The sequence below is a fragment of the Bombus impatiens genome, unplaced genomic scaffold, assembly GCF_000188095.3.
Source record: "Bombus impatiens unplaced genomic scaffold, BIMP_2.2 scf_0321, whole genome shotgun sequence".
NCBI classification, from domain to species: domain Eukaryota; kingdom Metazoa; phylum Arthropoda; class Insecta; order Hymenoptera; family Apidae; genus Bombus; species Bombus impatiens.
In genome coordinates, this window is record NT_176740.1 from 2,388,420 (window position 1) to 2,402,340 (window position 13,921).

At 40.0% G+C, this 13,921-nt stretch overlaps 1 protein-coding gene across 1 annotated transcript; it reads right to left on the bottom strand.

Annotated features, from left to right (window-relative positions):
- Positions 1 to 1,205: 1,205 nt before the first annotated feature.
- LOC112212842 lies at positions 1,206 to 2,828 on the bottom strand. The gene is made up of 2 exons (XM_024367550.2): positions 1,911 to 2,828; positions 1,206 to 1,566 (listed from the first exon to the last, which is right to left on the bottom strand). Exons 1-2 carry the CDS (start codon positions 2,115 to 2,117, stop codon positions 1,246 to 1,248), a joined length of 528 nt encoding a protein of 175 aa, XP_024223318.1. The 5' UTR covers positions 2,118 to 2,828; the 3' UTR covers positions 1,206 to 1,245.
- Positions 2,829 to 13,921: the final 11,093 nt, after the last annotated feature.

Sequence of the window (13,921 nt, forward strand, 5' to 3'; positions counted from 1 at the left end):
TAAAGTATTTCAATGTTGGAGTTACTTGCCGTTCCCCATAGTTGGATTCCGTAGGTCCAGACAGGTTTTATTACGGTCTTGTAGAGGAGGATATTATTTCGTGTGTTTAGTTTGGAGCGTCGGTCAGTGAACCAATAGAATTTTTTGAGTTTGTCCTTTAGGTGCTTCGTTTTGTCCGTGAAGTGGTTTTTTAAGGTTAGTCTCCTGTCCAGGGTCATGCCCAGGTATCTGACGGTCTTGCATTCTTTGTGGATTTTTTTAACTTTTTTGCGGGTGGCATATTCCTTGAAAAATACCCCACTTGCATGGTTGTAAGACTAGTAAATAACTAGTAGTTACTAGCAGACACCTTTCCACGTTTTTAATAATTAGCAATACATGCACTTTGTAAAATTTGTTCTGATATATTTATAACACGTCGTTGGCAATTTTGGAACAAAAACATTCGGACGTGCGCGGCAAGTGGTTAACTTTGTATACTGCGAGAATGCGTGTCAGGCAACAAATGATACTTGTGGTAACGGCTTTGTTTGCAAATTCAAATTGTTGTGTTTATATTAGTTAGGGAAACATATTAATAGTTTACTAGTTGAGAGTTAAATGAGCTTTCACGTATATACCTGAAAGAAGATTGTAATTTGTTCGTAGGTCAAGTTGCTACACAATATCGATCGATAATACGATCGATTAATAAAAAGACGACAATTAGAGATTACGTTTTTCATATAGTAATTTATTTTTCCAATTACACATTTAATACGTTTAAAACAACGCACATTCTATTGCAGTTTCGTTTCAATACTTTTAATGAGATCTGTGATGTACAAGTTTTCATTACAGTAGCAAGCATTCAATTTACAATATAATTAAACCAACATTTTTTAATGAGTAGGTAACGGACAACGTTGTAAAAATGTTATCGCGGTTACAATTTCAAATAAATTTTAAACAGATAATATTACTATTTTCAAATCTATTATCAGCATATTAAATTCAAAGATTTATTAAAACTTATTGTACTGTGGCTTTTCCAATACAGATACTATATGAAACAACTAATTAACAAAATACGAAAAAATTCAGACGCTTATCGAGTTATTTATACGAGTAAAATTCCATCCAATATATTTCAATTATTCAACAATTTTTACAACTATTGATCCGTGAAAAAATGGTTACGATAGAACGATACAATTATTAACAACGCTCTCCTTTAATTTTCTAGTAAATATTTCGACCCATTGTTCATAATTCGTCAGCGTTGCAAACTGCGTTCGTTAAACTAGTGGTAGGAGAGATTAATATTGGACGAGGTTTCCCAAGTCGTTTCGTTCTTCGCAATTTTGCGATAGACTTGCCCGTCTTTCTCTGACTTGCCATTGGTGCGATTTTACCGGGAAATAGCACGTTCGATTTCGTGGAATATGCAGAGGGCAACGGTAATTTAGCAAATCTCAAGGCGATACGATTTGCACGGTCTAATTCGTCGCAGGTAGGAAGGAAATAGTGCCCTCGGTACCTTCTTAGTATACCGTATTTTAAACCTCTCTTCAAGACTGATTTTACCTTTAATTAAGCAAACGTAAATCAAGGCTGGGTATGAAACGTCGTTGAACGAGTTAAATGAAAATCTATATCGCAGGAACTCGAACTTTCTCGTTTAACTTGAAAGTATAATATAAAATATTATACGTATGAAACATTACAGGCGATCGTAACTTTCCGTAGTACAACGTTCGGTCAGCGAGTAACGTATTATTTAAACAAACCCGATTCAAGCAGAAATAATAATAAAAAAAACGCATAATATAACGGCTCGATTCTTTTCGATAGCACGGTTAATATATTACAGTTTTTATATCGGTTACTATAATATATCATCTTTATTATATCTCCGATTATAAACTCACTTGTCGCTTAACCTTTCCATCGTCCACGTTAGAACCATAACTGATATAGCCAATAATTTTACTAGGCGTTGATCCCTTTGTCTCGCGAAGATCTTGAATAGCCGAGACAATCAATGCAACGATCTTCGTCGGCCAGAATTTTCGCATTTTTTTCTTCGGTAACGTTTTCGCGGCTCTATTTATCTTTCGTGTCATTTCGACCACCATCGAACCACAAACGAGTGGATAGGAAAATGAACGTTCGCGCGTTCCCGGAAGAAGAAAACGTAGACTTAAAATTTTCCAAGATCGTCGCTAGCAATTACCAAGAATCAACGACAAACATCACAAAAAATTTAACTATTTAGAAATCCCGAAAATATCGTTTGCACGGACGCTCGTTTGTTTCGATCAGTGAACTGAACTTAACTTTACTCGAATACATCGATACAAAATAATGCCGAAAGCAGCGTGAAAATATTTGCAGAATCTTGGTCCTGTTTGCAAATTCTAGTTTGCCATGGGATAAAAATTGTCGCCTGGCTTCACACGAGTGAATTGTAATTACGGAAAAGTGTAAATTTACCGTGGTACTTATTGATCCAACTAAACAAGCATATTTCGCTACTAATGAAAGAGACGGTTTTAATCGTAATTATCAGCGACTGACAATGAACGATAATTAGCGACAACAGAAGTTGCGCGTGATTGAGAATGTAGGTGTTGGTAACCAATACGCGGCTACTACGTCCCGCAATTAATCGAAATTCAAAACAGTCTTTTGAACTACCGTATTTGAATTCGCGTCGTTATTTTCCCCCGATCGGCGTCATTTTCACCGCAACGACGACAAGATTGCGCAGCTACAGTTTGTTTGATAAAGAGATCGATCCGAATTCTTCGCGCGCGTTTAATTTTCCATTCGACGCGATTGTTACAACGAGATATACAGGGTGGTTGGTAATTGGCGGTACAAGCGGAAAGGGGGTGATTCTACGCGAAAAAAAGAAGTAAAAAATATAGAATAAAAATTTTTTTTAATTTCTTTTTTTTTTAATTTTTCCATCGAGACAACGATCTACAGTGAGATCCGTTATAACGTATCGCACGCGTACCGAGCGAAAATTCAAAGTCGATTTTCTCGAAAACAAATCCTCGAACGAAAAATTTTTATTCTATATTTTCGACTTCTTTTTTCGCGTAGAATCACCCCCTTTCTGCTTGTACCACCAGTTACTAACCACCCTGTATATCATTATGACATTATAGAGTCCGTAGGAAACGTAAAACAAGTAAAATATGTAAAACGCTTCAGAATGTCGAGCGTAAAAAAAGGAGAAATGTTACTACGAAGAAGCATTTCGATTTAATTTCATTCTTCGTTAAGATCATCAAAGAAAAAGCATCGTCCACCTTGTTCTACCGATGCAACATGATACTCGATCACGGCATCAGGATAAAATAAATAATATATAAAATATAAAACCGTCGCAAGCCAGCAAAAATAACGAATCTCTCACAGAATAACATAAAAATGCTACGAAACGGGAAAAACAATAAATTCGTAATTCGCTAAAAAGGAAAATTTGACTTTACAACTTTCTTCAAACACTATACGCGCGTTGGTGCTTTATCGACGTACGGTATATAGGTACTCCGACCAACCCTGGCTACATAGATCGGCTCTTTTTCCTCGCCTCGATCAAACAACTTTATGGACATATTTCTTTCGGTCAAATTATGTAAAAAAAGGCATCGTCCTGAATAATACATCGGGCTTCGTGGATGCACTCCACATCGGCGATATCAGTTTCAAGAAAGCGTAATCGGCCTTTTACTGTTCCCCGTTGGTTCGATAAGAGAAGCACGCAGTTACGTGCAAATTAGTTTCCGTCAGAGATACGTGGTTTAGCCTTTGGTACGTGAGAACGTCATTACGATGATGGAGTGCTAAGGTGTTATCAAACGCGAGTAAAGAATGGAGCAAGTTTATCCAAGTCTCGCGTGTGTCGTTCTAATTTGTTCGGCTTAAAATTGATACGTAAGACCATGCCGCGTTTCTAAGAAGCCGCATGAAGTCGCTTAGAGGTACATAGAGATTACTTGGAAATTAATCAACACGCTAGCGCAAAATTGGCTTTGCTTTTGCCTTTACGACGATTGCAAACAGCATCGGCACAGATCTTTATCCTCCAACGAAACTCTTGTCAGAGAAACTCTCGTGTTTTCGTAGTATAATTCTTGCCAATGAGTAATTGAAGAACAGCACGCACAGGATACAGCAAAGTATCATAAACGCGTATAATTCTCGAACGTGATAGGAAAGGGAAAACTCTCGAATTTCAGGATATCGATATTTCAACTATTGCTCTAGAATGTAGACAAACACCGGAAAGTAATACGAGCCAAAACCCGTAGATATCGGACGATTTTATTCTCGAATAAATTCGTCTATCAGCTATCAACCAATAGAATTTTCGAACCATGAAATAATTCCTTCGAACGATCTATTGTACGCGATCAACGTGGAATCTAGTACGTAACATACGTAGACGATATATAATTTTCTTAAATAGACGTTCAGAGTTACTCCATAAAGTAGGAAATAAATTTCAAGAATTTATAAACCATCTGGTCGAGCAGAAACGCGTTCTATTGTAGAGAAGAAAGAGAACTTTTAAACGTCCGTGGAAAACGGAAACAAATGCCGTGGATATCGAAAAATACTACCAGGATCGCCAACTTCAGCACCGCTAATTTAGGCTAATCGGGCCGAGCTGGAAGTTGGCTGGTTCGCGGTAATCTTATCGGAGTTGGCGAAAAAAATGGAGAGTTTTGAATGGCACGGAGGTCGACGCGAGCGGCTGCATGTAGCGTTAATATCGATCGATGGCAAGTGTAAACCAGCTTTTTGCGCGGTTCTTTTCCTCGGCTGAATCGGGCAACCAGCAGGCGGTCTGCAAATTGATCTGTCGCGGAGAAAAAACGCACGATACGCGAACCAGCGTTATTACGATGATAGAACGTTGGCTTCTTATCGGGTAGACGACGATGAAAAAAAGGAGAGCATGGAATAAGAAAAATAAGAAGAGGAGAAAAGAAAGGGGAACGCAAGTTGGAAATAAGCCCAGCACTAACAATCGCCGTGCAACATTACCGCTGATAAGTTCCGGGGCTAATAAACACAGACACTTGTACGCCCCGTTGCGAATTAACACACAACGGTTTAAGCCTGATATCTGAAACGACACGCGACTGGCTTGCAATTTGCATAGAGTGCAGTTAGAAATGCAAACGGTCACGGGAAATCTCAATTTCACGTGGCAGCCGTGTGAGAGTCTGCAACAAGCATAATAGGGAACGAGTTAATAGAGGAAGCGACGCGATTTCTCGATACGTCGTTAATCTAATTTAGTTCAACTATTTAGTGCTAGCTCGCTGAAACGCCACAGGAAATGGCATGTCTATAGAACGATTCTGCATGAAATGCGTATTGTTGATTTTTAAGCTCGGAGTTTCATCGAGATATTTTTATATATTCGCGTACGTGCAGGCGATAAAAGTTGTGTATTTGCGAAACGACATAAAATTAATTTTCATTTGCAGATATCGACCTGTCAATTAATATCGCCAAGCACATACAGTAGCTTTCGCTGCAGTATTTTAGATAATTTCCGGTTAGCTTTTATTTACAATGATTGCACAAACGATCAGCAGATAAAAGTGCGCACAGCATTTTTCAATTTTTGCTCCGTTATTTATAACAATTTCTAAATATTTAACAAAGAAAATATACAATTGTTCGACCGACGTTAAAGGAATATTTGCGTATTTAGACAGCGTGGAAAATATTTCATTTAAACGTGGACTGATATATTTCGCGTTATCCCACGTTTGATTGCCTTTTCCCTATCGAAAGAGCGTCTTTTATCGGAAGAACTTTCGATTCTTTTCCCTTCTGCGCGGAGCTCTTTAAATGCCACGGTTTAATTCCTCGATCCAATCTACATCTGAAAAGAGAAAAGAAAAAGAAACCCCGAGTGTATTATTATAACACGGAATCCTTTTGAAATTAGAGAGCCTTATCATTCGAAAATCCCTTATGAGAGAAATTACATAATCGAGCAAATAGAACAAAATTCAGATTATAACGGATCGATGTAAACGAAGAAATTACATAATATGAGAGAAATTACATAATCGAGCAAATAGAACAGAATTCAAATTATAACGGATCGATGTAAACGAAGAAAAGACGTATAAAAATTGATTTAATTTTTTACGCAAAGGACGATCGTCTTTCGTTTGGTAAAGGCAAACTTTCGATGAAACGTTAACGCGTTAAATAATATAAAGAAGAATTCTGTCACGCTTCGTACAAGATACGAGACAAGGTGTATATTTTATAATTTTTCCACTATTTAACAAGCTCTTTTATTCATCATGACGAAGTCTGAAACGACTCGTACGAACCTTCTGGTGAAATTCTTTTTTTAGCTTAGTTAAGTAGATGAGACTGTGAGATGCGGAACAGAGTTAAAAAACGAGAATAGAGAGGCAAGATAAGGCACGTAGCTAGGAAACTTCTGGAAATTTCTTTAAACATTAAATATTACACGGAATAGGAACAGGAAAACTGCGTGAGATTGTGGCTCGCGGCGCGAGAGAAGCGATAAAGAGTTATTAACATGAAACCAGTAAACGTTGCGATAGCGAACATTACATGCTAGTTTAAAATCATATTATAATACATGATTGATGAAAGAAAAACACTGTACTTAATTCTAAATCAAATTTCCTTTCAAGAGTACGTTCGCTTATTTTCCAGATGGTTTTTCTTGTTATATCATATTAAGGGAATCGTAATGAAACCGATATTTTTGCTTGATATCTTGCAACGTGCAACGAATAATATGCAAATATTGTTTGATTTGCAAACCATATTTATTCTCATAATTACAGTTGCTATTAATGTTAACAACGGTCAGGTTTTCGTGCTTTTTACAATTACGATTAAAAGCTTTAGAAAAGCACACAATGGAGAAACAAAATTACATGTTTCGAATAACATCAAATCATAATTACCGAATATTCATAAAACAAATATATCAAATGTTCGTGTAAAACAAAAAAGATAAATGTTATTTCGAGAATTAACGTTCTCGTTCTACGGTATCGCGTTTTCCGAAGAAACGTCGACGACGAAATATCTAGGAGAATTTCGTACGAACGTAAACTGAAATATAGGAAAAGTCAAAGCAACGTAAAAACAAAATAAAAGGCGATATAAACGAAGAATTTAACGGCCGTTATAAAGTTACAAACACCACCTCTTAAACCTTTTTAGCAGTTTACGAAGGTGGCAGATATAATCTACCCTCTGTCGTAATTAAGTCGTAAAAACGCAGAACTCGCATTGCGTGCACCCCTTTTCTGACATTTTATCACAAGTCCAAGTATCAAGTTCTCGCGTTAACATACCTAAAGAGAAAAACAACGAGAGGAAGAACCATCGTCACGATGGCGCGAATAAATCATCCTTCTACAATATCACGAATAACGTTCGTAAATTTCCTTTTCGACTTCTAAAAGGCGACGATCGCTCTGTGTAAGCTCTACCGTAGTTACATCGTTAAAAACGCAGACTCCACGTTACGTACAATGTTTCCGAGAAAATTTATTAGAGATCAAAGCGACAAGCGGCTCGCGTCGGTGAACACGAGGCGGTAGCTATCGGTGCGAAAGTGGACTTGTCAGTGCTTTATCGTTTAATATTCTAAGTGGTCGTAGAACGAGGTAGTAGCGTTATTGCCCTCGTTAAATCTAACCGGCCGAGCTAATTATGCAAGCAGTTGAATTATTTCGCGTCCTCCTGGCGCGTATTGCAGAAAGTGCTGACCGCGCGAGAAAATTTTAACTGCATTTTGTTCGCGGCCGAACAATTAACTGTTCGTCGTGCTGTTAATTCCTTTCGCTCCTCCCGTTCGCTTTCTACCCGTCTCGCCTCGCGTTTAGGTACGTTTCGCCCTAGTCGCTCGATTCTCGAGAACTTTACCAAACTACCCTCCCATGGATAAATTATAATTCTTATTTTCCACGTCTATAACACAGAAACGGTATATCAATTATTTTCAAGATTGCGCGTACAATGAAGCACGCTGCTAAGTTTTACAATCCGAAGCAACCACGAATACGCAATGGAGTAACTAATTCGAGTCTGGTCGGCTACCTACTTTATAGTAATTGCAGCGTTATATCTTGTAGAATTAATTACCACGTTAAAAGTAATTATCTCGATATGTGGCCCTTGCACACGAGTAAACCTTACTGTTAACTGTGTTAGCTGTGGTCAAATCATACTATTACCACCACATCGACGATCGAAATTCAGTTTCAATGTACAGTCGGGGACAGCAATAAATCGACAAATAGTGCAAGCATCTATGAAATTCGATCGAACTAGTACTAGTGTTATTTGCTTAGATATATATCCTTATTCTACATTATTTGGAAAATAATTGAAGTTACATTTATATTTTTGCGAACTCCATTAAGTACGATATCTACTTCCATTATCTGTCTACTGAATTTTGCTCTCGATAAATGATTGTACAAAATTTAGCTTAGCCAAGAGAACTCAGCTTATAACTTTCCGTAGCAAATATTTTGTAATAACTAGAAAATCACAGGAATTAGTGGACAAACGCGTGGTTCCAACGATACCACCGTTCAATCTACTAGTTTGCCGTTATATCGCCCGCCTATTGATAGGCAAACACTAGACGTTTTGCTCGTATCAATGGACGCGTACGCAACGTAGCGAAAATTATTGGCGTATCGAACGCAGCACTATCCGACGGTCTTTTTGTTCTTCTTTGTTCCGCGTTATCTTCGTGGAACTGCAACGCGACTAGGATTTCCAATTCTCGCGTAGATCGGTGCCGTTCAACCTATGACGCTACGATGTGTAACGCCCGTCAACTTATCATCCCCAGCATCCGCGATCTCCACGCTATAAATCAAACCTATGATGCATCGAACTTGAGAAATGGAACTTCTATTTCACTTTGCCCTCCGCGATTTGCCGTAGACCGTCGCCAGCCGAGCGTAAGTAGTGGCCCATGGAGGAGGCAGTTCGGATAAAGGAAGATCAATTAATCTCTCGTTTCTAAGACCGACGTGCAGTAACGACACACAGTGGGAGCATTTGCTCGATCTAGCCAATCGACAGTTTTGTAAAAGCCGCTGCAGGCAAAAGGAAGGTTTTAACGTTACAAGATGGGGAAAATAATTTTCCATGTAATCGCGTGTATCGCGTGTTCCTATAATCGTTATGATTATAACAAATAGTCGTTGATATAACGTAGCAGAGAACGAGATAATAATATTAACGAAAGATTAGAATTTGTCAAGTATTATGTTTTAAACTGCGAAGAATACTTGGAGCAGACCGAAGGAAATTAAACATAAATTTTTTAATACGTTAAATTTAATAAATAAATGAAACATATTTTATATATACGTACACGTAATTATATTTAGTTACATGTAGTAACAATTGAACTGTAAGAAACTGATCATACTGATTTACTGTCCTTATACCGTCTAAATGTTATCACAAATAGATCGATAATCACCGACAAAAATAACAGAATTAATTTTTACCAATTAAATCGGGTAACATCCACCTCGCCATGCGACGTTTAGCCATGGGACGAGGATCTCGAAAGTGTATATGGTTCGACGAATACGGTTTGCATTGACGAACAAACGAAAAAAAAAAAAAGGGAAAACACATACGACAGGAAGAATAAAAGGGGAGAATATGATTCTCGATGATCTCTGTCGTTTGGCAAAGCGGTGTTCGGGAATAGTCCTTCAAGTTTTTGTTAGAGACATAAACGCAAGTCTGCCGGAAATCAGAAAGATCGGAGGAGAATCTTCGACCATGTATTCGCATTCAATTACGCTACATCCGTTTCCCCCTGTCGCGTCGCTCGCGCTCGTCTAAACGTGCCCGGTGAAAAGCCACTTATAGAGGATACAAACGCCATTGTATACAGCGAGTAAATAAGTTCAAAGAAACGGAAGCTCCTATAGGTCAACATTACAAGCAGCTATTGTGGCGAACGTCGACAAGCCATAAGTACAGCCTTATATCGCGTGATTCAATTATCGCGCACCACCGCCGCAACGTTGAAATCCTTGTGCCTCTGCCGTGCAACCCGCCTCTTCTAGCCGAATAACACATGAATCATCTACGAGAAACGAGAGAACAGAGCCGGCGCATTACGTAGATTTTAATTAACGGAAAAGGATAATACGCTTCGAGTAATGGCTTATTCAACCCTCGTTGAAGATAGTGACGTACCATACTTGCACTCTCATCCTTAAAGCGTCGTAATATGGAAACACGATCTCTTGAAAAATTTGTAAACTAGAATTTGCAAGATAAACAACTCTGAATGATAGTTATAGAAAGTTATAGAATGAAAGTTATAGAAAGATCTATCTCGACGTACATGCGTAGGAAGCTCTGCCATTCCAATGCGTATATCGTCTATATTATCATGTTGCTGCGTATCTCCCTATTACAACGCGTATTTCGTCTCGAACTCTAATTGTAAAATACGAGTTTCTTAACTACGAACAAGGTAACGCTGAAAAATTGCCTCCAGACCCCTTCGTTTATCGTCGCGCACCGGATTACCAACAAGAATGATAAATAAGCAGGGAAGCATCTGGTTACACGTAAATGGTTATACCGTGAAAGTTTTTCGTAACTGGCGCTAGATCTGTTTGAATCGTACGCGATTGCTTGCTTCGATGATTCATATTCGCGCACCGGAATGAGCGCGTCTGTCTTGTCCGATGAGTTTCTGTTTAGTTATATACCGCGGATGGATCGCGGTAAATAGAAGCAGTCGGAAGTTTCCAGTGTTCAATATCGGTACGAGTGACATCGCGTTGTCGATCCTGCGTCGATGGAGGCATTAAAACGGCACCGTTTCACTCGAGACTAGGATACGCGATATATCTCCAACGTCGCGTCGTACGCCGCGTCGATGTTTAGCACTATAGACGATCTTTAATAGCGGCATCGCGGCCAACGTGCTCGCAGGCATCATCCGCTGGCGAATACGATTGCCAGAGCTCGAAAGTGATCGATTCGGAGAAACAGGAACGAACGAAAACCGGGCAAACTTGCGAATCGAACGCTCAGTCAGTATGCAGAGTGGAACGATGGAAGCGCATCCTGGGAATTACCGGCATTCCGTCGGATCATACTAGGATTGCGCAGTTTCCATGCGAGCTCGTAATCACCGATTGGACTTACTCGAATGCAATTGATCCGCGGCTAATGGTTGCACTCGCGATAATACCATAACAATCGTACATCACCAACGTCTCTGATTCAGCCGTAGATTACGTCGGTTGCATCGCTTGCCATTCAACGATTTCGAAAATTATTCCCTGGCCCTTTTAATGAGAACTTGTTTACGGAAGTGCATAATGCGGCGCATCGCCACCGATCGATCTCGACTGCTGTACACGGGACGATCGAACGGTTATTTGTAACTTTCATACGACGATTGAGGTTTGAGGTTTACGGTATCAACGATAAGCCGGCCGAATTAGTTGGTTCGTTACAAGCCGGTTGATCGAACATCCATGCGCGCCATTTACGTCATATCGGACACCGTGCTACTCGATCGAGAAAAATATCGCTACCCTATCGCTAGTTGTTAGAAATCACGTCATTGGATTCTAACAGAACCATATTTTTATCGTATTCACCGACTTGATTATCGTTCTAAGGTACCAAATTAATTTTAATCGCTGTGAAATCGATGCATCGTTGTAAGATCGCCAATCAAACGAGGTAACTGTAATGGCTTCATAAAACGTTAGCGTGGCGATAATTCAAATTCAACCGGAGCACATATTCCGTGGAAGACGCGGCGTGGCGCAAGTTCGATTGGCCATTATCAATTCTGGATGCAGATAAGCCTAACTGCCGTCTAGAACAGCGGTGCATAAGATCTCGACAACTTACGATGCTATCGGGTCTCATGAAGAATTCAGGTCCAGCCGGAGGTTAAGTTTTAGAGGAGGCAAGTTGAGTCACGAAACTAGTTTCTGTCTGTCAGTGTCTTATCTAGGTGGAGAACCCACGGGAAAACGTCGTGGCTCGTTAATACTTTAATTTCGTGCACTCCGGTCCTTTGTGACACAGCCACACCGGCTGACAAACGGAACTCCATCGCGACTCGACTCGACTCAACGCGACGCGACGACGCGCCAACTTTCCGTTCCGCGGAGGAAGCTTAATTGTTTGCTTGCCGAATTGTTGTTAGTTAAAGTGGAAAGTTGCTGATAACTCCGAGAAAGGGAAAACGAACGTGGCGAAGAAGTAGGAGACGCGCGTGCAAGTTGCCGCGATTCGTGGAATAGAACAGGAAGGAAGGCGACAGAGCGAGCGAACGAGCATTAAGCGAATGGATTCTCTCACGGCTCTATAGAATCTGCCAACGGAAGTGCTAGATCATCCAACCTGATCGCCTGAGCCAGGAAAAATGCCGGTGAAATGTTTCGGATGTAAAACTTCTCGGATCGTTTCATCAGGGTTGTAACGGTTAAGCGTTCGGATCAAGTGAGAAAGTTTCTGATTGAACCGGACTGCTTCAGCGTGAATTTCAGTGTCTTTCAACCGGAACGCTGGCAATCCAATCTTACGTAAATTTAAAGCAAACGCGACGAAACGTTCTCTTCAGAGACGTTCACCTTCACCTCGCTGGAATCCGCTAACCTTTTTCCGGTTGTTATTCATCGACGAGAATCTTAAGCAAGGGAAAATCCTCGCGGAGCGTACCTTCCAAACGTGTTTGTCTATCAAAAAGTAGAAAATGAAGGATATCTCGCGAAAATTCGTAGATCGTAGACGAATGACGCGACGCGGTATGCCGCGAGAGAAGAATAAACTTTGATTTTGAGAATCGCGCCACTCGTATTCGAACTCGTAAAAGTAAGTAGCGACGTAAGGGATTGCTTCCATCTCGGTGTAGTTTCGCGTTACGCGGGCCCAGTGCCAGACCGAAGGCACAAAATTTTCTATCGGTCGTAAATTTCATGAGACCGCTAATATCGACCCTGACCGAACCTCGATGAACCGCGTCGTGAAACCGTTCTTCTTGAACGCATGCCAGCATAATACGAAGGAACTTAATAGGATCGGATTAGAACATCGCCTGTCTATGTTGCGGTTTAACGACTCCTTCAAGAGATACGTTGTACGGCCAAAACTTGATATTTACTACGATACGAAGGGGTGTTATTACCAGCGTTATTTAAACCACTAAAGAGATTTTCTTCTCGTATACAGTACGTAAATGCGATTGTTAAAAAATATCATGCCGCGACAACAACAATGGTCTAACAAGTTACTGACGTTGGGAGGGTAGAATAAAAACAGGTAATGAGAACCGAGGAAAAGAGGCTCGTCAAGAAATCCAACGAGGAGTTGTAGAAGAAGAGCACTAACCCAAAATAGATCTCCAGAAATGGTTCTCATACATGATACTCGTGATAAGAACGTGACTTCTGGTTATTTCTTAAAATAGAATCTAACCTGCTATTTTTTATCGTTTTTTCGTTTTCGTTATTTTTCCTATTTATTAAACACATCTTATTGATAAAGTTGTAGCAAGAAAATAAATCGTAAGCTATCCGACGTACCTTCGCAGTTCAAATTTATCGATCGTGTAACGTATTTGCTTCATTGGCCGCGATGTAACGATCCAAAAACGACGCAAAAGTATCGTCGGCACTACTCCACTCAAGTTTTCTCGTCGGTTGGCAATCTCGATGACAAGGGTCACCCCGACGAGTCGGTAAATAGCGGGAGGAGAAAACTCCGGTTCGGTAAATCTCTCGTTCATCTCTCTAATTCATAATCCGTCTGAAGGATAAGCCAGGATTTGCTCTTCTCGGTGGTTCGCGTTCGCGTTCGAATATAAGCAGGCGGACGGAGG